The sequence below is a fragment of the Hyperolius riggenbachi genome, chromosome 5, assembly GCF_040937935.1.
Source record: "Hyperolius riggenbachi isolate aHypRig1 chromosome 5, aHypRig1.pri, whole genome shotgun sequence".
Lineage (NCBI taxonomy): Eukaryota > Metazoa > Chordata > Amphibia > Anura > Hyperoliidae > Hyperolius > Hyperolius riggenbachi.
This window is the reverse complement of record NC_090650.1, coordinates 81,542,292-81,570,176: the sequence shown is the minus strand read 5'-3', so window position 1 is coordinate 81,570,176 and position 27,885 is coordinate 81,542,292. Positions and strand designations below refer to the sequence as shown.

The 27,885-nt window shown below is 44.9% G+C and overlaps 1 protein-coding gene across 2 annotated transcripts in view; it reads right to left on the bottom strand.

Moving 5' to 3' along the window:
• Window positions 1–27,885, bottom strand: part of XYLB (xylulokinase) — a 351,409-nt gene that overhangs the window by 23,046 nt on the left and 300,478 nt on the right. For both annotated transcript variants that reach the window (XM_068235920.1, XM_068235921.1), the window contains 2 exons: window positions 27,163–27,221; window positions 53–140 (listed from right to left, as the gene is read on the bottom strand). In XM_068235920.1, the coding sequence (XP_068092021.1) occupies window positions 53–140; window positions 27,163–27,221 (147 nt within the window). The remainder of the gene's footprint in view (window positions 1–52; window positions 141–27,162; window positions 27,222–27,885) is intronic.

Genomic DNA, 27,885 nt, shown 5'->3' with positions numbered 1-27,885 from the left:
GGAGGATTAGAAAGCAATAAAACAGCCAGTAATTTTTAATGAGCATTCTTACCATGCGCTGCTCGATAGGCACATCCCAGGCAGGCAGAGTTAGCCGTGGCAATGGTGTGCACTGGTGCATTGAATATATCCGATAAGACCTGAACATGTAAGGGAAATGCAAGAGTAAATCAATTTGCATCACAAATGATACCACTGGGATAAGGAGCAAAATACAGAGCTATTCTCAGTTTATGCACAAAAGTATAACCTATGAGGAGAGGACATTGGGTTTTCAAACTTAAAGAAAACCTGAAGCGAAAATAAACGTATGAGATAGTGGATTGCATGTGTAGTACAGCTAAGAAATAGAACATTAGTAGCACATATACAAGTATCATATTGTTTCTGGTACAGGAAGAGTTAAAAAAAACTTCACTTGCTATCCATGCAAAATAGCTTCTCTGAGCTCTTTGACCCACTGGGTTGTATACTGTCCTGTTTTCTGAAGCACTTAAACAGCCAACAAACAGTGAGAGGCATCTTGAGATAAGTTAAGAGAGGGTGGGAGGCGCCCAAGGTAGAAATATTCAGGTGGACGAATAAACTGGTAAGAAAATCTTACCTTAGTGCTGCCATTTTCAAGAAAGCAAGGTTTTCGTTAAAACTATGTTTTTATTATGCACATCAGACAACGCGTTTTGCAGCTACAACCGCTTCATCAGGTCAAGTTCAAGTGCCATAAAAGAGGATTGACACACGCTCAGGACTCAATCCACATTTACAATATTGTACTTCCTCACATGCCAGTAAGAGTGGTTGCCGTGTCTGCAACCTATCTTTGTGAGTATATATACTTCTTTCTACTTGCTAACACCGTTAACCTGGATACTACACGAGGTTGGGCTCCCGGTGTCTCTGTGTCTTTTTCTCACCCTTACAAGATCCATCTTGAGATAAGGTTTTACTGCAGGAAAGTTCAAAGGGTCATTACTTCTGCTTTGTTTTATAGCTTAAAATGCAGAGTGTGGTTTTAAAACTGCAACTGGGACAGTATGATGCAAAGTTCTAAAAAAAAAGCTATATAACTGAAAATAAAAATATAATAAAAATAAACCCACTCCGTTTGCTCCTGTTTAGTACAACAGCAAGATTATGTATGACTATTACTCATGTACAATAAGGTTGCTGTATTGTTTTATGATTTTCTCAATAAAACGAATTTAAAGAAAAATAAATAAACCCACTCTTTTCTTTGCTACTAATGCTCTATGAATTATCCATACGACACATACAATTCATTATATTAGACTTTTTTTTTCCGCTTCACCTTTGCTTCAAAGACTATAGCAAAAAAAAAATCTAAAACACACACATATATATATATATAAGCAAGGAGTTTTGAATCAGGCAGCACGGTGGCGTAGTGGTTAGCTCTCTCGCCTTGCAGCGCTGGGTCCCTGGTTCGAATCCCAGCCAGGGCACTATCTGCAAAGAGTTTGTATGTTCTCTCCGTGTCTGCGTGGGTTTCCTCCGGGCACTCCGGTTTCCTCCCACATTCCAAAAACATACGGATAAGTTAATTGGCTACCCCTAAAAAATTGGCCCTAGACTACAGTACTTACACTACATAATATAGACATATGGCAATGGTAGGGATTAGATTGTGAGCTCCTTTGAAGGACAGTTAGTGACAAGATATATATATACACTGTACAGCGCTGCGTAATATGTCGGTGCTATATAAATACTAAATAATAATAATAATATATATAAAATGTACATTTCTCCCAGAGCAAAGTGCACTACAAAATACTTTTTTCTTATGTTGCTGTTACAGTAGCTAGTAAAAAGCTGACAGATCGGACAGATTTTGGACTAATTCATTACCTAATGGGAAATCTCAGTATTACCTTTATTCTTTACAAAAGTACTCCCTGAAAAGGATCTGTACAGATACACATAAGATGTCAGCCAGCTACCCTACTTATATGTGCACTATTTTGGTAGTTGGACTGAGCTACTGTAGTTCAGTAAGTGCTTTTGTAAATAAAGAGATAACTGCGCATACCACAAGAGGAGATGGACTTGTCAAAAACCTGACAGATCTGCCACACTTTCACTGCCTACTGTAACTGACATCAACATAGGAAAAGGGTAATTTATAATGCATTTTACTGTACATAGCTTGTATGTATTTAACATTTTTAACATTATTCACAATAGTTGTCCTATAGCTACTCCCATATAAACGTCCTGTTTGCCTATTTTTCCTGCAAACAGGAAGTTTATATTCGTCTTGTCTTCCCACCATGACACCGGGCATGATTGCAGGCGTGTACGCACTACCATGTGTCCCTTGCAGGCGAGCGACTTGTTCTGTTGCTACGTGCGGAAGCGGAGGTCCGATAGAGCCAGGGGAGGACTGGGGCCTTTTGGCCTAGAGGGGAAACACAAACTAGAGGCCCGTTTTCACGGCAGCCCCAGCCCAAATGATGTCACACATGCGCCCCACGTGCTATTTGCCGGTAGTCACGTGAGGCACCAATGCAGAAATACAGCAAGGACACTTGAGGGACAGCGTGACAGGTAAAGTATGATGCACAGGCATCGCATCGGGGGGCACATAATATATTTTGAGGGACAATGGCCCAGGTTTCCGTCACATTCACCGTTCGTGATTGCTGCACTTGATCGAACACATCGACCTGAGATTTCCCAGCATCTCAGATCAATACATTCAACTAATTTCCACCCGAAATCAGTCAAATTGTTGATAGGGCATGCTTGTGGCAGCACAGGTTTTCATCTGATTCTCTAATAATTATCGAAAAGACTGGTGGATCAGCCAGCCCTAAATCATTGAATGAGAAGCAGCCTGGGGGGAAATCTCCCCCCTTCCCCCCTGGCCAGTCCTCCCCTGGATAGAGCGATGTAGGAGTGAGGTCATGGGGCAGGCGGGGTAGAAATGAACCAAGCTATCAGCCGGCACTCTGCCCAATCAAACCACTGGGCTGACCACTGGCTGAGGCATTTGGGTTCACTGTACGCATGCTAAATTCTTGGCAGAAGAGGTTGTTATCAGCCACCTTGGCTGAGTTTCATCTGGTGTGTGTACTAGGCTTAAGCACAAGATCCAGTTTGGAAGTGGAGATTGATTTTAAATTTTATGAAGAGCAGGCGTGTTTGTTTGGTTTGTTTTTTTTTAAACTTTATACATAGGGCAACCTGCGTTATATATACAATGTACATATTACTCCTTTAATGCTGGGAATACACAATGAGTTTTTTTGGCGGATTCACTTTCCGATCTTTTCTGATCGATTGCTATTTACTTCTATGACAGAATCGATCAGAAAAATGATCAAATCAGATTGAATCTGTTGAAGATTATCTATCGAGCCACCTATCTGCCGAATAAACTCATGGTGTATTTTCCCAGCATAACGTGCATTAAGCAGAAGTACTGGTACACCTTTGATCAACATGCCATTCACATAAACTGAGTGTTCTTCTTGGAAAGGATCTAGCACTAAAATCAAAAAAGTATTAAGATGAAATGGGGCCCTAGGCAAGATAGCAGTTTTTGCCAACCACTGATGGCCACCTGGCATTTTTTTGTAAGATTTGGTGGGAGCTAGCATCTACCAGGCCCTAGACCAGGGGTAGGGAACCTATGGCTCGGGAGCCAAATGTGGCTCTTTTGATGGGTACATCTGGCTCACAGTTAGGGGTTGATTCAGTAAGCTACACTGCTCAAGCAGCGCAGCTTAGTGTGGTGGCACAAGTCACATTTTCAAAGTAGGTACGCTACTGCTGTAGTATGCACTACCAACTTACTCACACTCCCCTCACAACTACCAGCTGCTCCAACTGTCCCACCTTGGATCCTGTCAGGTCCAGTGACTTTGTAGGATGAAATCCCCGCACTTTGATTGGCCTAATAGGCTGCCTGACACTTGACAGGCAGTTTATTGGGCCAAAGTGCGGGGATCTCGTCCTACAAAGTGAATCAACCTCCAAGTCAGCTAGCTAATTGTACAAGCTGTTAGTCTGTATTTCTCCTGTCTGGCTCTCGGGGAAATTGCTGATGTCGCTGAAACCCAAGGGAAGCTGAAGACGTGTCTCACACTTCCGCTGCCCGGCAGATCAGCTCACCATAGCAACAAGGACATGAAACATATTGTATGGCTCTCAGGAAAATACATTTTAAAATATGTGGCGTCTATGGCTCTCTCAGCCTAAAAGGTTCCTGACCCCTGCCCTAGACTCTCTCCAGTCCCTAGGCAACTGCTCAGCTTTGACTTCAACAAGAAACAGCAAAAACGTGCACCTTCCGTCTTGCTAAACAGTTTTTACTTGCAAAAAAAGTGTGGCTACTCAAATATCAAATACAGACTTCCAAAAATTGACATGCATCAATCAAACATGGCGTGGTGTGAGTGCCAGGTGTGGGCTTACGTGTCCCCGGCAACAAGCAGGATCCGTGGTTTGGAGGTGGTGTCAGGCACTAAAGTGGAGAAGCGACGGCTGTTTCGCGTCTAAATGACGCTTGGTCGCGCTGTGATCCACACTGGATCAAAGGATCACGTGAATCACAGCGTGACCAAGCATCATTTAGACCCAAAACAGCCGTCACTTCTCCACCTTAGTGCCTGACACCACCTTCAAACCACGGATCCTGCTTGTTGCCGGGGACACGTAAGCCCACACCTAGCACTCACACCACGCCATGTTTGATTGATGCATGTCAATTTTTGGAAGTCTGTATTTGATATTTGGAGTAGCCACACTTTTTTGCAAGTAAAAATTGTTTACCAAGACGGAAGGTGCACGTTTTTACTGTTTCTTGTTGAAGTGATGACATTTGTTTTCTGATGAACTCTAACGGAGCACACGTCTTAGTGGCTATCTTTTGTTACAGACAGTGGATGTAGTAGGAGAGTGGAAGATTGGTTACCTGTGTTAACCACCCCAGCTCACTAATTCATTTTATAGGAAGTGCCACACCGTTCTCTTTGACTTTTGTTATACAACTGCTTAGGTTTGCCTTGTAAATGATCTGGCTCTCACTAAAATACTTCAGTGCCGAAACAGTTCTGAGGACACAATCCCTGAAAGCTTGAGATAATACCATTACTGTGAAGAAATACAGCGCATCAAATACACTAATCAGCTTTTCATTTGATAATATAACTTCCCTAACCAGGCTACTATTTGTGATGATCCGCTCAGCTGGCTGCACAGGCAGACAGCTGTTTGTCCATTCCTCTAGTCTGTGGGCTGCAGGTCTCTGGAACAGAGACCTGTCTTTTCATTGCAAGTTTCTGTTCTGTTCTCTTGCTGGGGAATTTGCATACATTCGTTATGCAAATCCCCTACCTGCCTTCTTTGATGACTGGCACTATAAGAGCTTTATGTTTCCCAGAATGCTTTGCTGGTCATTTCCCTTCCTTGCTCAGTTCCTGATGGACACTGCTGGAGTGTCAGCCATTGCTATCTAGTATAGTTAATTCCCGGGGGTTGCTTTAGGCTCCCCTTCTAGCCCAGTCAGGTTGTATTATCTGTATTGCCTGTTCTGTCTTGTCTTGCCTGTTTGCCATTGTCCTGTCCCTATGGTGGTTGACAGGAAATGGTTCTGATCTATGTTCTTGGAGTATAGCTGGTGCAGCGGTTGCTACCAGCTATCTCTTCTGTTCTGTTTCCTGGGATCGCGCTAGCTACTTTGTGCGAGCGCTGGGGATCCTTCTGTTCTGTCTTGTCGGTCGCGATTGCGCTGTCACCAACGGCGGTTGATAGCGAATCGTTCTGTCTTGCTGAGATCGCACTAGCCGCTAGCGTTAGCGGCTGTGGATCTTTCTGATCTATGTTCCTGCTTGGATCACACTTGCTCTGGCGGAAGAGCGGTGGATCCTTCCTGCCTAGTTCTTGTTTTTCGCGTGTCTGTCTTGTCCGCTGCGCTTGCCACAGGCTCGGTGTGGTAACCGTTAAGCAAGCGCTCGCGTCCCCTGTTTCATGTTTGTCTGTTTATGGTTAGTTAGGCGTGCTTGTCTCTATTGTGCTTATCACGTGGAGATCGCGCATAACCGCGTGCACTGTTGCGAATGAGTGCGGTGTTCGCGGTTAGCTAGCGGTTGTTATTTTCCGTATCTCCTTATTGTATTTGCTGTGCCTTTGCTACCCTCGTATTCTATTCTGTTCTGCCTTGTGTCACGTCTCGCGATCGCACCTCTCGCGATTGCGTTCCTATTTCGTATCTGCTGTTTGTGCGCGGTCGCGGAGTGGCGACTGGATTGGCGCACACACATACAACCTATCCCTTTTGCTCAATCTCATTCGCAATCGCCTCTCTTGCGATTGCGTTCTGCGCTTCGTACAATTCCTGTCTGGCACTTGTGGAGGTACAGAGGATTGGTTCCTCTGCACTCCCCAGCGCCATCTGCCGACAGGAATTTCCCTCTACAGGTGCGTAGCACCTTTTGCTGGGTTCCTGCAAATTATACGCTTGTGGAGGATCTCCGCCGTGTCAGCGCACGCGTTGTGCGCTGATCACGGGGAAAGTTCCACAATCGTGACAGAATGACCAGCCCAACCCAAAACCCCAGTGTAGACGGAATTTCCGATTTGTACGATTTTGTCGAATATGGCTCTTGTACCTTTAAGAGATTTAAAAAACTTGAACCTGAATCAGCGGACGAATTTTTGTCTGAGTGTACGAAACTGTTAGCGAACCCTGAATTCCAATGCACCCCAGTGTCTACCTGGGCCCCCCAAATGGTCTACATTCTGTTGGGGGGCGAAATGTCAATGTGGGGTTATGATGTGTTAAATCATACCACCCTGAGTCAAAGACCCCTGGAATTCTTGGCCTTTTTAATTCACAATTGGCTGAGATTACCTCAATTACCATACCCCCTTAATGAGTTGTTGTCAGCAGCTCAATCAGCTGTTCCATCTACTCTTTCATCCACAAAGCAGCCATCCAAAGCCTCTAAGTCTAAACGTAAAAGATCTAGGAAGGCTTCCCAGCGGAAAGATCCGTTGCCCCTAGCAACCACAAATAAAGAGGTTATTTCTGTCAAGTCTGAAATGGGCAAAACCATGCAGTATGATAATGATGTTTATAATGCATCTGCTGATCAGTTTCCAGGTTTTTTACCCCAATCCAAAGCTTATGTGGATCCTGCTATAGGTAGGATCGCACACTACATTAAAGCAGTTAAAAAAATCTGTTCTTGTTCCTGAACTCCACCCCTATGGAGATTATTTGGATACTGGCCTGTTTGAACCCCAATTTGCTTCCTGGGATATTGGGGCCTTGCTGGAAGAATTCGATTTTGATTGGAAAGCCTTTTGCGATTTTTACATCGCAAAAAGCGAAGATGTCTTGAATGCTTGTCTCGATTCTATGTACCTTCTGATTGATTCCGATGAATGTGACAAGGATGATGTGGATCTGGTGATCTAAGTATGGCAAACGATTTTGGATGAGTTGCACACACACCAACCAATTGATTCCAATAAAGAGACATCGTTGTCGGATGATTGTTCCTGCCTTTCTGGGGTAAAGCATGAGAGTCTTGACTTTGTGCAATCTGAAATGAATGAGTGTGCCGCTGTGGTTGGTTCCTGTGCGAATCCCGAAGGATTCTCTCCTGACAGTGTGCAGTTTGAATCTGTGCGATCTGATGCCTGTTTCTCGGATGTTCCTGCAGATTGTGATCGGCATGAGTCTGCCGGTTTCCTCAAGGATGTGTGGGATCCTTTGTCAGTTAGAAACAGATCTTTGAGATCTTCTGTCTGTGACCCTGCTATGGGGAAAATTTCTCGACTATGCAGCGTCAAAAGTAAAATTTTTATGCCTAATAAAGTTTATCCTGTTGATGTCGCCATTTCTTCTGCAAATGAGTCTCTGTCTCACCCTGTTCACACCTGTGCAGGCCTGTTGCCTGATGACAGTTGCTCCAGTGTTTCTGTCCTAGATGCCTTGCAGTCTGCTCTGCAGATCGCGGAGGTTTGCGATATGGAAGCGTCAGTTTCGCAACCTAAAGCGATCTTGGATCCGCAAATTTTGCGTTCTGACTCCTCGGATTCGACATTGTTAGCCGAATCTAAGAGTGAGACAGCGCTTCGGTTTTGTGAATCTGATGCTGAAGCTTCTTTGCCTTGTCCAGAGAAGCTTTCTCTGAACCTGCCCTGTACCATGAATGAAGGCATGATGTCCACTTGCATTGACATTTGCGAGTCTGATTCTGAAGAAAGTATTGACTCTCCACCCAGTACTCTGGATGAGTCAATATTGCCTTGTACAATATCTCGTGCCCTGCCCCTAGAGGCTCGTCTAGGTATTGCTGCTATTTTTACCTGTCTTTCTGCAGTTTTGGAATTGCAAGCTAGTTTGACTACTACGCAGAGTTCTGGGTGCAGCGAGATTAAAGTTAGGGAGTCAGTGTGTGGTCCAGTGAATATTCCTGTACGTTCTACTCATGATGATGAAATTCAGTCTCAGTTTATGGTGGAACCTTCCCTGGGACATCTGCCCTGTTCTCAAAATAAAGTTCCAGTTTTGCCCTGTAACATGGATAGTACAGAATCCTTCTTAGACAACTTGAAAAATGATGTTCCTGAGGTCTTGTTTGATGATCTAAAGGTCTCCGAGTTCCTCCCAAAGGGTGCAGAACTTGTAGGAGATGTCTCCTGCCCCCCAGGTCCTTCTGAGGTGTTGCCCACTTCAGTAGGCATTGCTGCCTTGATGACTACTTTTGCAGCTCTTGTGGAGCTTCATTCATGTGTAGTCAATGATGATATTACAGTTACAGAAAATTCTGAATTTGAGTCCGAGTCTTCTTTTGAAAGACCAGTACCTGTGATCTTTACTCGTGATGATTTTCTGCCCGGTACTGGTTTTGGTCTTGTCGTGTCGGACTCTGAGGTTGGCAGTTCCCCGACATGTCCTGAGGTTTCTCCTGTACTAGTGTACCCCGATGTGCTCTGTGACCCAGAAAGCCCAAGTGTGCCTCGGTTACCAGCGTACTCAGATGCTTCCTCAGTGGAGACATGTTCTGATATAGCCTGCCTGCTTGCATGCCCAGAAGTGGTCCCTGAAAGTCCTGATCTTGATGGGTGTCCTGCTAATTTTGAGTCTGGAATGATCATAGGTTCCATAGGGGTTCTTGGTGGTTCTCCATGTCAGCCTGGTGAGCGTTCTGGCTTCTTGGGATCTCTGCGGAGCTTCAAGGCGTTCTGGGAGATTCCGGGAAAGATTTTGCTTGGTGCCCTGAATACGATCAGCAATGGCTTTGGTGTTGTAAGGGACACTTCGAACAGGTATTGCGGCAGGTTTGGTATTCTTGGACGCTCCTTGGAAGGTGGTGGGTATTGTCTGGAGGGTGTCGATGGCTCCTTCTCTGGTGTCCACAGTCCTGATGGGTGTTATGCTGAGACTTGCAGTGCTGGTGGGCATGTTTCGGTGGCTTCTGCTTCTGATGAGGTCGGTTTCGGATGGACTGACTCTGGAATTGGGCCTTGTCGGGCTGTCCTGACCTTCATGAGTCTTCAGTTAGAGTTTTGTGATGTTACCAGTTTTGAGGGATGTCTGGAATCCATCCCTAGAAGGGGGGGTACTGTGATGATCCGCTCAGCTGGCTGCACAGGCAGACAGCTGTTTGTCCATTCCTCTAGTCTGTGGGCTGCAGGTCTCTGGAACAGAGACCTGTCTTTTCATTGCAAGTTTCTGTTCTGTTCTCTTGCTGGGGAATTTGCATACATTCGTTATGCAAATCCCCTACCTGCCTTCTTTGATGACTGGCACTATAAGAGCTTTATGTTTCCCAGAATGCTTTGCTGGTCATTTCCCTTCCTTGCTCAGTTCCTGATGGACACTGCTGGAGTGTCAGCCATTGCTATCTAGTATAGTTAATTCCCGGGGGTTGCTTTAGGCTCCCCTTCTAGCCCAGTCAGGTTGTATTATCTGTATTGCCTGTTCTGTCTTGTCTTGCCTGTTTGCCATTGTCCTGTCCCTATGGTGGTTGACAGGAAATGGTTCTGATCTATGTTCTTGGAGTATAGCTGGTGCAGCGGTTGCTACCAGCTATCTCTTCTGTTCTGTTTCCTGGGATCGCGCTAGCTACTTTGTGCGAGCGCTGGGGATCCTTCTGTTCTGTCTTGTCGGTCGCGATTGCGCTGTCACCAACGGCGGTTGATAGCGAATCGTTCTGTCTTGCTGAGATCGCACTAGCCGCTAGCGTTAGCGGCTGTGGATCTTTCTGATCTATGTTCCTGCTTGGATCACACTTGCTCTGGCGGAAGAGCGGTGGATCCTTCCTGCCTAGTTCTTGTTTTTCGTGTGTCTGTCTTGTCCGCTGCGCTTGCCACAGGCTCGGTGTGGTAACCGTTAAGCAAGCGCTCGCGTCCCCTGTTTCATGTTTGTCTGTTTATGGTTAGTTAGGCGTGCTTGTCTCTATTGTGCTTATCACGTGGAGATCGCGCATAACCGCGTGCACTGTTGCGAATGAGTGCGGTGTTCGCGGTTAGCTAGCGGTTGTTATTTTCCGTATCTCCTTATTGTATTTGCTGTGCCTTTGCTACCCTCGTATTCTATTCTGTTCTGCCTTGTGTCACGTCTCGCGATCGCACCTCTCGCGATTGCGTTCCTATTTCGTATCTGCTGTTTGTGCGCGGTCGCGGAGTGGCGACTGGATTGGCGCACACACATACAACCTATCCCTTTTGCTCAATCTCATTCACAATCGCCTCTCTTGCGATTGCGTTCTGCGCTTCGTACAATTCCTGTCTGGCACTTGTGGAGGTACAGAGGATTGGTTCCTCTGCACTCCCCAGCGCCATCTGCCGACAGGAATTTCCCTCTACAGGTGCGTAGCACCTTTTGCTGGGTTCCTGCAAATTATACGCTTGTGGAGGATCTCCGCCGTGTCAGCGCACGCGTTGTGCGCTGATCACGGGGAAAGTTCCACAATCGTGACACTATTATCTTACTTTAACCATTTCTGCCGCCCAGACGTGAAACTCACGTCCAGGCGACTGCTCTGCAAAGCATCGGCGCATTCCTGCGCGCGATCGTGGGCGCGCCCTCGTGCTGTCCCCCGGTAGCCCTGGGCTCAGTGAATGGAAACATGGTTCCCGATCACCGATCCGTGTCCCCAGCAGAAAAACCGGAGTGCTCGTACAAGAGACTTCAGTCTTTCTGCACGTAACATTTTCTGCATCATCCTTGTGCTTCGGCTTAGCGAGAAGCACAAGGAGTAAAAAAAAAACTGAAGGTGGCCATCTTGTGGCCAAATAGTAAAACTACATCTACATATTTTTTACATTACAATTAACACATATAATAACATTCAAAATTACTTGGTAGATTTTCTCAATTGCGCCCCCCTCCTCTCCCACTACCCTCTATCCTAGGGCCTGCTGCAACTCAAACACAGATGCCACATGTACATCTCAAAATTCAATACAATACACAAAAAAGGAGTGCACTACCCCCTCCCAGTGTCCAAATCCTGTTAGGACAGTCCTTCATAGGCAATTGCTTTGCTATTCAACGTCCAATGTTCAGACACTCCAGATATTTCACTCGTGGTGGAGATTTCATATGTATGGAAAGAAAAACAAGAAAAAATTCATAGTGCAATCCTGTATGTATCAGAACACAGGGACCATCACCCTATGGGCCCGGTTGTGCGACTTCTAATGTGGATTCACCTCTATGTGAGTGACCATCAGACAACAATTGGCACGCTCACCTTATTGTAAGGCTGCCCAGCCCTACAGACAGCAACTGCACTTTCTGAGGTTAACCGACCTCTTCCCAACGAGGAAGCCTGGAAGGGAGGCGACCAGCAGCAGGAGGAGACGTCCCCTGATCTTTTTAAACTTAAATGCGCTTTTTACTCTTGTGTTTGTGAGTACAATTCTTGTTTTATAGAAATAAAACTGTGGGTTTTACACTATCAGAAGCCTTTTAGTTTCTAGATGTATGCCTGATACCGTGCCATAGGAAGGTGGACTATACCTGCAAGTATTGTGGTTGAGACTGCACAGCCATAAAGTGAGGACAGCTGTCTGTGAGTGTGGGCAGCAGCAGCAAAGGGTGAGCAGGAGATCAATAGATATGTTGCTATGATAATTAGCTGTGTTACAAACATACTTGCACTATGATATTATTCTATTGGTTTGTTTAAGATTGGACACGATCTGATCGTTGGGAAGAGGTCGGTAAGCCTCAGAAAGTGCAGTTGCTGTCTGTAGGGCTGGGCAGCCTTACAATAAGGTGAGCGTGCCAATTGTTGGCTGATGGTCACTCACATAGAGGTGAATCCACAATAGAAGTCGCACAACCGGGCCCATAGGGTGATGGTCCCTGTGTTCTGATACATACAGGATTGCACTATGAATTTTTTCTTGTTTTTCTTTCCATACATATGAAATCTCCACCACGAGTGAAATATCTGGAGTGTCTGGACATTGGACGTTGAATAGCAAAGCAATTGCCTATGAAGGACTGTCCTAACAGGATTTGGACACTGGGAGGGGGTAGTGCACTCCTTTTTTGTGTATTGTATTGAACATTAAAAATTAACTTTTTATTTCCCACACCAAAATATTACCCAAATAAAATTTTTAACAGAAAAAAAAATTACAATTAGAAGAAAAAAAAAGACATAAATAGTTACCTAAGCGTCTGAACTTTTTAAATTTGCATTTGAAGGGGGTATACTACGAACATTTTTTAAATTATAAGCTTGTAAATAGCGATGGACGCAAAACGGAAAAAATGCACCTTTATTTCCAAATAAAATATTGGCGCCATACATTGTGATAGGGACAAAATGTAAATGGTGTCATAACCGAGACAAACGGGCAAATAAAATACGTAGGTTATAATTATGGTAGCGTGGATTATTTTAAAGCTATAATGGCCGAAAACTGAGAAATAATGAATTTTTTCCTTTTTTTTCTTATTAATCCTGTTAAAATGCATTTATGAAAAAATAATTCTTAGCAAAATGTACCACCCAAAGAAAGCCTAATTAGTGGCGGAAAAAACAAGATATAGATCAATAAATTGTGATAAGTAGTGATAAAGTTATTAGCGAATGTATGGGAGGTGAAAATTGGTCTGATGCATAAGGTGAAAAATCCCATCGGGCTGAAATGGTTAATTACTGTATCTAAACTGCCAGTGGTGCCTTTATATTGGATCGCTAATAAGTGCACACAGAACACAAAGCGAAAAATGCAAAACACCCTAATAAAACCGATGAATCAGAAAAGTACAGCATACCTAAAGAACAACCCAATACATCTCCATATTCTCCATCAGGACATAAAGCTATGTGTAATGGAGTGCGCATGCCGTGACATTGCCTGACTTTGATACGTGTGATGTATGGTTATTTATTTAATTACTCTCATTGTGAAGGGTGAAAAGTAATGGCTGCGGTGGTCACCCAGGACTGTGTGTACATCAGGTAGGAGATATTTTATCCATCCCTATTGGTGTCAGGAGGGATTGTATCCTTCCACCACCTCTGCCACTGCACTGCACTGGAAAGGGATAAATCTAACATTTTAATGGAGCTGTTATGTATTGTTTGACAGGTGTGAAACTGGCTTCTCAAATAGCACCTCTTTCCCCCTGAGCCAGAGATTTGTTTTTGTAATAAAACCTTGTACCATTTACCATTAAATCTCATGTGTCTCGCCTTCACTTTATGCCCTTCAAAAGTACCAGGCGTCACATATGGCTCAAAATACCCCTTTATACGAAGATGAATGACTGGTGTTCCAGGCAACCTAAACTTTTATGTATAGCTGTTATTTCCTCTGCAAACTGCTATATAAAGATTTCAAATAAATTTAGTTTAGTCTTTGTATTAGAGCAGAAGCATAATGCCCCAGTCACAGGAAATGTGAGGGGGGTTGGGGTAACAATGCTATAAAAGGGAAAACAAACAAAAAAATAACAACATTATTTAAAAAAAAAAACCAAAAAAAATGGACTTTACAACAATGAGAAAGCAGGGTGTTCTTTTAACCTCCCTGGCATTCAATTTCCCCAGGATTTTTGTGCAAAAAGTGATCCAATTCATTTTCATAAACTTTTTTTTTTCTGTTACTTACCAAATGTGTCAAGCAAGGGTTTACAATGCAGGAGAGTATTAACGTGTATGCACATCAATACTGTTCACAGCATGTTATTAGTATTATTTATGTAGCGCAGACATCTTCCACAGGGCTGTACAGAGTATATATAGTCTTGTCACTAACAGTCCCTCAAAGGAGCTCACAATCTACTCGCTACCATAGTCATATGTCTATGTATGTATCGTGTAATGTATCTATTGTAGTCTAGGGCCAATTTAGAGGGAAGCCAATTAACTTATCTGTATGTTTTTGGGATGTGGGAGGAAACCGGAGGAAATCCACGCAGACAAAGGGAGAACATACAAACTCCTTGCAGATGTAGACCTAGTTGGGATTAAAACCGGGGACCCAGCGATGCAAGACAAGAGCCCTAACCACTACGCCGCCGTGCTGCTGTTTTGTATTGACGTGTATAACTGTCAATACCGCTAGGGAGCTTAAAATAAGAATCTGCTGAAATCATAGTCCCACTTTTGAGGGGTGAAAAGATATAATTACACAGATCACTTTTAAATAAATTGCAGTCAGCAGCAAGATATATAACTATAGTAGTGATAGAACATTCAATTACATTTCAGCTCAAAACACTTCATTGTCATTGTGTAACACAACAAAATTACTTTTCATAACAGCCCCATGGTGCATGTAGGAAACATAGTGATAGTAACAAAGGTAGAAATAGAAGAATTATACAAGTATGCCATGTATTTCAAATCTTTAACCACTTTACCCCCCCCCCCCCCCCACGGTACGGATTTCTCCGTCCCTTTTTCCATCCTTATAAAACCAAGGGACGGAGAAATCCCTACCTCCCACGCTACCGCCGCTGTCCGCGCTCCCGCCGCTCATGCGCACGCTCCCGCCACTCATGCATGCTGCTGCCCGCTCGCCCGGAGATCAATGAATGGGAAAATCCATTCCCGTTCGTTGATCTAAGCCCCCGCAATGATCTGCTGCTTCTATGATAAACAGCGCGATCATTGTGATTTTCCCAGCCTCATAGTGCTTCCTGTAAGCGTCCTTCCGGACGCTTACGGGTCGCATGAACAAAGACTCACTGTAAAAGTAAAACTACACCCTAAAGCATTTTACATATACAAATACATTAGTTTTACACAATAAAATTAACTCATTACCTCCCACACTCCCCAATATTTTTTTTTTGTAATTAAAAAAAAAAAATACAATAAAAAAAAAAAAAATAGTTACCTTAAGGACTGAACTTTTTAAATATTTATGTCAAGAGGGTATAACACTGTTACTTTATAAACTATGAGCTTGTAATTAGGGATGGATGCAAAACTGAAAAAAATGCACCTTTATTTCCAAATAAAATATTGGTGCCAAACATTGTGATAGAGACATAATTTAAACGGTTTTATAACCGGGACAAATGGGCAAATACATTTCATGGGTTTTAATTACAGTAGCATGCATTATTTAAAACCTATAATGGCCGAAAACTGAAACATAATGATTTGTTTCCCACATTTTTTCCTATTTTCCCATTAAAACACATTTAGAATAAAATAATTCTTGGCATAATGTCCCACCAAAAGAAAGCCTAATTGGTGGCAAAAAAAACCAAGATATAATTCATTTCATTGCGATAAGTAATAATAAAGTTATAGACGAATGAATGGAAGGAGCGCTGAAAGGTGAAAATTGCTCTGGTGTTTCAGGGGTAAATCCCCTCGGTGGGGAAGTGGTTAAACAATGTGTACAGTGTTATTTCAGGGAGGATTCAGAGTGTATCAAGTTTATGGCAGAAGGGAAAAAGCTGTTTTTCAGTCTGTTCGTTTGTAAGCGGATTGATCTAAAACGTTTTACCTGATGGAAGGAGCTCAAACGTGGCATTTCCAGGGTGAGTGTTGTCCTTGATAATGTTTTTGGCCCTTCTCATACAGTGAATCTTATACAACAGTTCCATTGATGGTAATTCAGTGCCGATAAGGTTCCTTTTACACTTAATGCATTGTCATGCGTTAGTATGCATTAGTATGTGTTTTTTCTCCATAGCAATGCATTGTGAAAAAGATTTCAGTTAAAACGTGTATAGTGGGAACTGTGCCATAGGAAAACATGAGCATTACTCTGAAATTTTTTAACTGAGAGCAACTGATTAAGTGTAAAATAGACCTAATGACTTCTGCTGTTTTAACAACTCACTGCAGGGCTTCTCTAGCAGCCTTGGTGCAGCTGTTGTACCAGGCCGTCATGCAATTGGTCAAAACACTTTCAAAGTGAAATTGCTGTCCTTCCACTGAATGAGGAACTGTAAATAAGGCTTGAACTTCATTCCAATCAGTAGCTGATACTCCCTTTCCCACAAGAAATCTTTACCTTTTCTCAAATAGTGCATAAGGGGGTCTGTATGGCTGATATTGTGGTGAAGCCCCTCCCTCAGTGTGATGTCATGACCTAGGTTACTGACAGTTCCCTGTCTGTGAGAGCGATTGCATTGTGGGAAACAATGGCTGTTTCCAACAGCCAAGCAACCAATATTTCCCTCTGTGCATATGTATAGTATATCTATAAAAAAATAACCTTTTAGCCTATCACATTCTTAGGGCTGTGGTTATAGATTATGGCCGTAGTGATGGCTCGAACCTCTGATTTTAGATTCGCGAACCTCGAATGCGAACTTCCGCAAAAGTTCAGGTTTGCGCGAACTTTGCGAACTGCAATAGACTTCAATGGTCAGGCGAATCTTCAAAACTTCAAACATTAATTCTGGCCAGAAAAGTAATGGAAAAGATGTTTCAAGGGGTCTAACACCTGGAGGGGGGCATAGTGGAGTGGGATACATGCCAAAAGTCCCAGGGAAAATTACGGATTTGACGCACAGCAGCGTTTTAAGGGCAGAAATCACATTGCAAAGCTAAATTGGAGGCATAAAGTGCTTTAAAACATCTTGCATGGTTATACATCAATCAGGGAGTGTAATTAGTGTACTTCTTCACACTGACACACCAAACTCACTGTGTAACGCACCGCAAGCATCTGTTTGTGTAGTGATGGCCGTGCTGGACTGGTGCGCACCATGGCGAGAGTGCAGGCTGTGACGGTTTTCAAGCCCGTATGGGCTGAGGTAGCTCAATGATAGAACAACAGTGACTGTCCAGCTGATCAAATTTGGTCTATCCACACTGCAACAATGACATTATTATCTTGGGTCAGGTGTGCCCCCCAACAAACTCATATAGCCGGCCATTACTTCATTGTGATACGCAAGCCCTTTAACCGCGGCAAGGTAATGATCACGAAGGGGAATTGGCACATGTACATGCCTTTCGTTTTGTTGTTGCAGCCCCAGCGCATCCAGAAAAAATAGGCAGGCATGTACACGCACCAGAAAAATTATCATTCTTTTTTGTTCAGGAATCCACCTGGAGTCCTGGACCCTGTTGGATGGTGGTGGAGAAGGCAGTCTAGCGGCCTGCAGGCAGAGATGCTGTGTGGGGACCGACTTAGTCTTTGGGCAGGCAGTCACACGGCGTGCAGGCAGAGATGCTGTGTGTATGGGGACATACTTAGTCTTCGGGCAGGCAGTAGCCCTCCGGGATCCATGCCTCATTCATTTTAATAAAGGTGAGATACTGAACACTTTTTTTGACCTAGGCGACTTCTCTTCTCACTGACCATGCCTCCAGCTGTGCTGAAGGTCCTTTCTAGGACGCTTGAGGCAGGGCAAGGCAGAAGTTGGATGGCAAATTATGACAGCTCTGGCCACAGGTCAAGCCTGCGCAACCAGTAGTCCAGGGGTTCATCGCTGCTCAGTCGATGGTTCTTTCTCTACCATTGTTAAAGAAAGGGTACGGCTGGGGAATCAGGGTTCGATTCCGGTCCGGAGTGGGAGCCTGAGAAACGGCTACCACCACACATCCAAGGAAGGCGACAGGCAAGTCCCGACTCGGGGAGATAGTGACAAAAAATAACAATACAGGACTCTTTAGAGGCCCTGTATGATGATGAGTACACTTGAAATCCTTTAACAGGAATCTGTTATGGAGGGCAAGTCTGCCATTCATTCAACTGTGTGGTCAACTCTCTTTGGTACTTTCTGCACCATGGTGACCACGGGTAAAGGTCGGGGAGATCAAGGTTCGATTCCGGTCCAGAGTGGGAGCCTGAGAAACGGCTACCACCACACATCAAATGAAGGTCCCAATGTGCTGTATAAGTAATGTACCTGCCCTGACCGTGCTTTGCAGACCAGGCATCTGTGGTCAGATGGACCCTTGACCCAACGCTGTGTGCCAGAGATGACACCACTTGCCTTTAGCGTGAATCTGTTATGGAGGGCAAGTCTGCCATCCATTCAAGTGAAAAGTATGCACTGACTCCTAGGTATAATACAATGTGCAGTCACAGATGCAGTGAAAGGTATTCAGTGACTGCTGGTATAACAATGTGCAGTCACACAGGTGCAGTGAAAATGGATGCATTGACTGCTGGTATAACAATGTGCAGTCACACAGATGCAGTGAGAGGTATGCAGTGACTGGTATCAATACAATGTGCAGCTGTTACACACACAGATGCAGTGACTGGTATATAAAACTGAGTACTGTCACACAGGTGCAGTGAACAGGTATGAACGGAGTGGTATTACAAATGTGCAGCTGTCACACACACAGGTGCAGTGAACAGGTATGCAGTGACTGGTATATAAAACTGCGTACTGTCACACAGGTGCAGTGAACAGGTATGCACAGACTGGTATAACAAATGTGCAGCAGTCACACAGGTCAGGTGCAGTGAACAGGTAAGCTCGGACTAGTATTACAAATGTGCAGCAGTCACACAGGTCAGGTGTAGTGAACAGGTAGGCACAGACTGGTATAACAAATGTGCAGCAGTCACACAGGTCAGGTGCAGTGAACAGGTAAGCTCGGACTAGTATTACAAATGTGCAGCAGTCACACAGGTCAGGTGCAGTGAACAGGTAGGCACAGACTGGTATTACAAATGTGCAGCAGTCACACAGGTCAGGTGCAGTGAACAAGTAAGCTCGGACTGGTATTACAAATGTGCAGCAGTCACACAGGCCAGGTGCAGTGAACAGGTAGGCACAGACTGGTATTACAAATGTGCAGCAGTCACACAGGTCAGGTGCAGTGAACAGGTAGGCACAGACTGGTATTACAAATGTGCAGCAGTCACACAGGTCAGGTGCAGTGAACAGGTAGGCACGGACTGGTATTACAAATGTGCAGCAGTCACACAGGTCAGGTGCAGTGAACAGGTAGGCATGGACTGGTATTACAAATGTGCAGCAGTCACACAGGTCAGGTGCAGTGAACAGGTAGGCACAGACTGGTATTACAAATGTGCAGCAGTCACACAGGTCAGGTGCAGTGAACAGGTAGGCACAGACTGGTATTACAAATGTGCAGCAGTCACACAGGTCAGGTGCAGTGAACAGGTAGGCACGGACTGGTATTACAAATGGGCAGCAGTCACACAGGTCAAGTGCAGTGAACAGGTAGGCACGGACTGGTATTACAAATGTGCAGCAGTCACACAGGTCAGGTGCAGTGAACAGGTAGGCACAGACTGGTATTACAAATGTGCAGCAGTCACACAGGTCAGGTGCAGTGAACAGGTAGGCACAGACTGGTATTACAAATGTGCAGCAGTCACACAGGTCAGGTGCAGTGAACAGGTAGGCACGGACTGGTATTACAAATGGGCAGCAGTCACACAGGTCAAGTGCAGTGAACAGGTAGGCACGGACAGGTATTACAAATGTGCAGCAGTCACACAGGTCAGGTGCAGTGAACAGGTAGGCACAGACTGGTATTACAAATGTGCAGCAGTCACACAGGTCAGGTGCAGTGAACATGTAGGCACGGACTGGTATTACAAATGTGCAGCTGTCACACACACAGGTACCGTGAACAGGTATGCAGTGACTGATATATAAAACTGCGTGCTGTCACGCAGGTGCAGTGAACAGGTATGCACAGACTGGTATTACAAATGTGCAGCAGTCACACAGGTCAGATGCAGTGAACAAATAGGCACTGAATGTGCTGGGCCTGGCACAGTATAGCAATTAGCAAGGGCCAGCTGCGACAGACAAGGCTGTATATACAAGTGTCAGTGGGCCACACAAAAAAAACAGATCACAAGAACATTAGCTCTCAAAAGAGCTGTTTTGGGGTGCTTTTTAGCAATAAGTATCAGCAAGGAGCAAGCTAACAAGCCTAACAAGAGCTTAACTAAGCTTTCCCTAATCTCTGCAGCAGCCTCTCTCCCTTCTCTGTCTTATTCTGCAGCACACAGAGTAAGAACATGGCCGACGCTGCTGCCTTATATAAGGGGGTGGGGGCTCCAGGAGGGAGTGCAGACTGATTGGCTACCATATGTCTGCTGACTGTGATGTAGAGGGTCAAAGTTTAGCCCAATGATGTAGTATAGGGGGCGGGTCACTCTCACATAAAGTTTGCGTTCAATTGTGAACGCTAACCAGCGATGTTTGCATGCAAACTGTTCGGGTCATCTCTAAATGGCAGTTGGTGCTGTCTGTTTTTTTATGTCTGCCAGCAGTAAAGATGATTATGTGCAGGCTGGTTGTGGATCAAACAATATGAACAAATTACTTGGTGAATATCAATCATTTCTTGATCTCGCTTTTTTTTTTATTCACTTCTCACTTTGCAGTGTATTGATTTTTTTTTTCCCCTTTTCGCTAAAGTTCCTCTTTAAAATAACACAATAAATATCACCAGCCCATACAATTCCATGGAACTTTTTAGTCTTCTGATCCAGTACCCATCACCAGCACAGCAAGGAGAGAGGCTTACATGCTGTAGTATAGACCAAAGTGATAAAAGCAGATCAGCCTTTGTACTCAAAGGAGATGACAGAACTCCTTTGCTGTTCATTTCTCTGCAGTCTATAAAGTTCTCTGACTAGCCAGGCGGTGCATACCTAGATGAAACATATGTCTTCTAAGCACATTCGGGTTGCTAGTAAATGTATTATATGAAAAATGCACCACATATACAGTATATAAAAGACTTACCTTAGGGATCCATTAATAAGTGGACCCCATAATCAAAACATGCTTACAATCAAATAATGCAGCTTCCACTGACTAATGGATAACACTAATTGCTTCCTTGGGGGCTTGAAGAGGAAGAATAGAAAAAATAGCATTTAAACATGAACAGGCATCAGTGGCTTATAGCACCAACATTTCAGAAACATGCCACCCTGTTCAGTGCCTGGCAGAATACAACATCGCCCTCTCACTGTTCCTTCCATCCTTTGCACCTTCACCACTTTCCCTTCTGCCCTTATGCAGTCGTATGTGTTCCATCCTAATTTAAGGTGTATCATACTCCAGGGGCGTTTCTAGGTTCCTGGGAGATCCGGGGCACCAAGAAGGAATGAGTGTAAAAACGGGCGTGGTCATGCCGCGGATAGTAAGCGTGGTCATAGGTGAGGCCAAATGTACATGAACATAGCAGTGGCGTAACTTAAATACAGCGGGTTGCAAAAGTATTCGGCCCCCTTGAAGTTTTCCACATTTTGTCACATTACTGCCACAAACATGCATCAATTTTATTGGAGTTCCACGTGAAAGACCAATACAAAGTGGTGTACATGTGAGAAGTGGATCGAAAATCATACATCATTCCAAACATTTTTAAAAAAAAAAAAACTGCAAAGTGGGGTGTGCGTAATTATTCGGCCCCCTGAGTCAATACTTTGTAGAACCACCTTTTGCTGCAATTACAGCTGCCAGTCTTTTAGGGTATGTCTCTACCAGCTTTGCACATCTAGAGACTGAAATCCTTGCCCATTCTTCTTTGCAAAACAGCTCCAGCTCAGTCAGATTAGATGGACAGCGTTTGTGAACAGCAGTTTTCAGATCTTGCCACAGATTATCGATTGGATTTAGATCTGGTCTTTGACTGGGCCATTCTAACCCATAGATATGTTTTGTTTTAAACCATTCCATTGTTGCCCTGGCTTTATGTTTAGGGTCATTGTCCTGCTGGAAGGTGAACCTCCGCCCCAGTCTCAAGTCTTTTGCAGTCTCCAAGAGGTTTTCTTCCAAGTTTGCCCTGTATTTGGCTCCCCTCATCCTCCCATCAACTCTGACCAGCTTCCCTGTCCCTGCTGAAGAGATGCACCCCCCGAGCATGATGCTGCCACCACCATATTTGACAGTGGGGATGGTGTGTTCAGAGTGATGTGCAGTGTTAGTTTTCCGCCACACATAGCGTTTTGCATTTTGGCCAAAAAGTTCCATTTTGGTCTCATCTGACCAGAGCACCTTCTTCCACATGGTTGCTGTGCCCCCCACATGGCTTGTGGCAAACTGCAAAAGGGGCTTCTTATGCTTTCTGTTAACAATGCCTTTCTTCTTGCCACTCTTCCATAAAGGCCAACTTTGTACAGTGCATGACTAATAGTTGTCCTATGGCCAGAGTCTCCCACCTGAGCTGCAGATCTCTGCAGCTTGTCCAGAGTCACCATGGGCCTCTTGACTGCGTTTCTGATCAGCGCTCTCCTTGTTAGGCCTGTGAGTTTAGGTGGATGGCCTTGTCTTGGTAGGTTTACAGTTGTGCCATACTCCTTCCATTTCTGAATGATCGCTTGAACAGTGCTCCGTGGGATGTTCAAGGCTTTGGAAATCTTTTTGTAGCTCAAGCCTGCTTTAAATTTCTCAATAACTTGATCCCTGGCCTGCCTTGTGTGTTCTTTGGACTTCACTGTGTTGTTGCTCCCAATATTCTCTTAGACAACCTCTGCGGCCCTCACAGAGCAGCTGTATTTGTACTGACATTAGATTACACACAGGTGCACTCTATTTAGTCATTAGCACTCATCAGGCAATGTCTATAGGCAACTGACTGCACTCAGACCAAAGGGGCCAAATAATTATGCACACACCACTTTGCAGTTATTTATTTATAAAAAAATGATTGGAATCATGTATGATTTTCGTTCCACGTCTCATGTGTACACCACTTTGTGTTGGTCTTTCATGTGGAATTCCAATAAAATTGATTCATGTTTGTGGCAGTAATATGACAAAATGTGGAAAACTTTAAAGTGATCCTTAAGCCAACTAAAAAAAATGAGATTTACTCACCTGGGGCTTCCCTCAGCCCCCAGCAGCCGATCGGTGCCCTCGCAGCTCCGCTCCGATGCTGGCCGCAATAGCAGCATAGGGGGCGATATACAGGCTGGGAACGCGAACAATCACTCGCGTTCCCATGCCTGTCGGCCGGTGACGGCCAAACCGGAAGTGCTCGCCGGCGGGTCCTGGGACATCGGAGCGGAGCTGCGAGGGCACCGATCGGCTGCTGGGGGCTGAGGGAAGCCCCAGGTGAGTAAATCTCATTTTTTTTAGTTGGCTTAAGGATCACTTTAAGGGGGCCGAATATTTTTTCAACCCACTGTATATTCAATAGGCAGTATTTCACATAAATAAGCCCCTCACCTGCCTTATGTCTTGTCTTCAGCTGGCTGGCCTGTGGGCTGTCCTCGGCTGGCTGTTATGCTGGGCTGCCTAGCTGGTGGTTATGCTATGCTATGCTGGCCTGGCTGATGGTGGTGCTGTGCTGGCATTGCTGGCGGTGATGCTGTGCCGGCCTGGCTGATGGTGATGCTGTGTCAGCTTGGCTGGCGGTGATGTTGAGCCGGCCTGACTTTGCTAGGTGACTTGCTGGGGTCTTTGCTGTGCTGAGGGCATTTTGGGGGGCTTTTCTGGGCGGGGGCTTTACTAGGCTTTGCTTGGCTGTACCCTTTGCTGGGCTGGGACCAGGAGGCTTTGCTAAGCAGGGGGTTTGCTTTGCTGGGGGCTGTGCTTTGGTGGGCTGGGGCCCTGGGGCTTTGCTTGGCTGTAGATAGGTAGGTGCCCCCAGTATAGGTTGGTACCTTCAGTGTAGGTTAGATAGGAAGTTCCCCAGTATAGGTTAGATAGGTAGGTGCCTCCAGTGTAAGTTAGATAGGTAGGTTCCAACAATATAGGTTAGATAGGTAGGGGCCCCCAGTATAGGTTAGATAGGTAGGTGCCCCCAGTATAGGTTAGATAGATAGATGCCGCCAGTATAGGTTAGATAGTTATGTTCCCCCATTATAGGTTAGATAGGTAGGTGCCTCCAGTGAGTTTAGATAGGTAGGTTCCTCCAGTATGGGTTGGACAGGTAGGTGTCTCCAGTGTATGTTAGATAAGTAGGTACCCCAGTATAGATTAGATAGGTAGGTGCCTCCAGTGTAGTTTAGATAGGTAGGTTCTCCTTGTATGGGTTGGATAGGTAGGTGCCTCCAGTGTAGGTTAGATAGGTAGGTACCCCCAGTATAGTTTAGATAGGTAGGTGCCTCCAGTATAGGTTAGATAGGTAGGTTCCCTTAGTATAGGTTAGATAGGTAGGTTCCCCTAGTATAGGTTAGATAGTTAGGTGCCTCCAGTGTAGGTTAGATAGATAGGTTCCCCCAGTATAGGCTCGATAGGTAGGTTCCTCCAGTATAGGTTAGATAGGTAGGTGCCTCCAGTATAAGTTAGATTGGTAGGTTCCCCCAGTATTGGTTAGATAGGTAGGTTCCCCCAGCATAGGTTAGATAGGTAGGAGACACTCTGGTGTATGTTAGATAGGTAGGTGCCTCCAGTGTAGGTTAGATAGGTAGGTTCCCCCAGTATAGGTTAGATAGGTAGGTTCCCCCAGTATAGGTTAGATAGGTAGGTGCCTTCAATGTAGGTTAGAAAGGTAGGTTCCCCCAGTATAAGTTAGATAGGTAGGTGCCTTCAATGTAGATTAGAAAGGTAGGTTCCCCCAGTATAAGTTAGATAGGTAGGTGCATCCAGTGTAGGTTAGATAGGTAGGTTCCCCCAGTATAGGCTAGATAGGTAGGTTCCCCCAGTATAGGTTAGATAGGTAGGTTCCCCCAGTATAGGTTACATTGGTAGGTTCCCCCAGTATTGGTTAGATAGGTAGGTGCATCCAGTGTAGGTTAGATAGGTAGGTTCCCCAGTATAGGTTAGATAGGTAGGAGACTCCAGTGTAGGTTAGATAGGTAGGTGCCTCCAGTGTAGGTTAGATAGGTAGGTTCCCCCAGTATAGGTTAGATAGGTAGGTTCCCCGAGTATAGGTTAGATAGGTAGGTGCCTTCAATGCAGGTTAGAAAGGTAGGTTCCCCCAGTATAAGTTAGATAGGTAGGTGCATCCAGTGTAGGTTAGATAGGTAGGTTCCCCCAGTATAGGTTAGATAGGTAGGTGACTCCAGTGTAGGTTAGATAGGTAGATGCCTCCAGTGTAGGTTAGATAAGTAGGTTCCCCCAGTATAGGTTAGATAGGTAGGTTCCCCCAGTATAGGTTAGATAGGTAGGTGCTTCCAGTGTAGGTTAGATAGGTAGGTTCCCCAGTATAGGTAAGATAAGTTGGTGCATGCAGTGTAGGTTAGATAGGTAGGTTCCCCAGTATAGGGTTGATAGGTAGGTGACTCCAGTGTAAGTTAGATAGGGAGGTGCCTCCAGAGTATGTTAGATAGGTAGGTTCCCCCAGTATAGGTTAGATAGGTAGGTGCCTCCAGTGTAGGCTAGATAGGTAGGTTCCCTCCATAGGTAGGTGCCTCAAGTGTAGGTTAGATAGGTAGGTTCCGCTAGTATAGGTTAGAGAGGTAGATGACTCCAGTGTAGGTTAGATAGGAAGGTGCACCGGAGTGAGCGGGCATAGTGTAGTTAAAAACTCACCTTCTGTTCTGATCCCTGCAGGCACAGCCTCCATCTGCTTCTCACTTCCTCCCCCAGCATCCCTCCCATTGGTAACAGCGCCCCCTGTGATGACATCAGTCACGTCATCACAGGGGGCACTGTAACCAAGGCGACAGACACCAGAGAGAGGAAGTAGGAAAGAGATGGAGGCTGTGCCTGCGGGGATCGGAATGGAAGGTGAGTTTTTCACTACACTATGGGCTTGATTCACAAAGCGGTGCTAACCCAGTTAGCACGCCTAAAAACTTTTAGGTGTGATAACGATAGCACTAACTGGGCTAGCACCACTGTGTACACCTGATTGCTCGCAAAGTCCCACTCGCAAAACTTTGCGTGCGCAAAGCGCGGTGAAACATCGCGGTGAAACATCACATCGCGGTGCGACTTTAACGGCGCACCCGATGCCACATAAGGTCGCATGGGGTGTGACTTTAACGTCGCATCATGCGCCGTTAAAGTTCACGCGCACTGCACTTTGCGCGCGGGACGTTGCGCACGATCAGGTGTACACAGCAGTGCTAACCCAGTTAGTGCTATAGTTATCACTCCTAAAAGTTTTTAGGCGTGCTAACTGGGTTAGCACCGCTTTGTGAATCAAGCCCTATGCCCGCTCCCCCTCGCCCCCGCTGCTCCGCCAAGTGCACCCTCCTGCCGCTCAGTCTGATCCGGGGCAACATGGCAACAGGTTCAGGGGCACTGCCCCGGATCAAAGCCCCTAGCAACGCCACTGTCATACTCAATGATAAGTCGGAAACTTTAGGAGGAATTTTAGTCAAAATAACATAACACATACAATTGCTTCTTCTTTTACTGTTTATTTCCACTGAAGTACACACAGTTGCATATGCATGAAAAAAGCTTCAACGGTGATGCAGTTAAGCAATACTTTATGTTGTACTTATCAAATGTGGCGGCACTCGTGAGAGGGGAGTCCAACAGTGGGTGCCGTCTGGTGCATGGCCTGACAACCGTTTTGCCGGGAAGGGGGGGGGGGGGGTCACCTAGTTTCTTCAGCTGTCAAATAGTGCACTATCTATCCTATCAGTCCTGAGCACATTGTGTGGCACTGGGGGCCACACCTACCTTGTGCAGCAGCACTTGCAACTTTATCCACTTGCAATGCAGTTTTTAGGGAGTGATGGCTTACTCCTCCAATTTATTCTTATACAAAACTTTCAGCAGAAACTGACATTTTAAGCTTACAATATCACCTGGAAGAGTCAGGGCATTAGGCATTTTAGACAATTCATCTGCTAGACAATTTGTCCATTTTATAAAGATACCTGTAAGATCTCTTTATTGGAAGAAGCTCCGCCAGTAGCCAATATTCTTGTCTGTGGCACTAAAAGGAAAGCAAACATTCAGTAAGATTCTCTGTAGCGTGTGCATCTTTGGAATATGTGAGAAGTTCAATAAACCATATAAAGGTGATCAGTCAAGCTTCTCAGCCAGTTTATAGCTTGCTTGGGGAGATCACAAAGGGTAGAGCAATTAACTAGAAAGAGAAGCAAAGTTTAGCTGTTTGCAAAAAGAAAATATAATTGTGATGAAAATAGAATGTGGAAACATCTTCTGCACTATGCGTTTTGAAAAAGTGAGGTTAAATCTTTTTAAACTTAAATTCTTTTTTCTAGTTGTCCACAACTGGGAACTCCTTCCAAAGCTCCCAGTTGTGCAAAAATGCAATTATATCTAAATTAAAAAGTAAAGTATAAACAAACACAAAATGGAAAAAATACACCTATATTCAGTGCCGGACTGGGTGGTGGAAAAGCTGAGGAAATCCACTTACTGGCCAAGCAGCAGTAATCAGTTGTTGCTGTTCACAGTGAAGACTTGCTGCAGGTGTCTATTGGGAGTGATAACCCAGGGATACTGCTGCTTGGCCAGCAGGTGGATTTCCTCAGTTTTTCCACCTCCCAGTCCGACACTGCCTTTATTTCCAAATAAAACATTGTCACCATACATTGCACTGAGGACATAATTTAAATGTTGTAATAATCTGG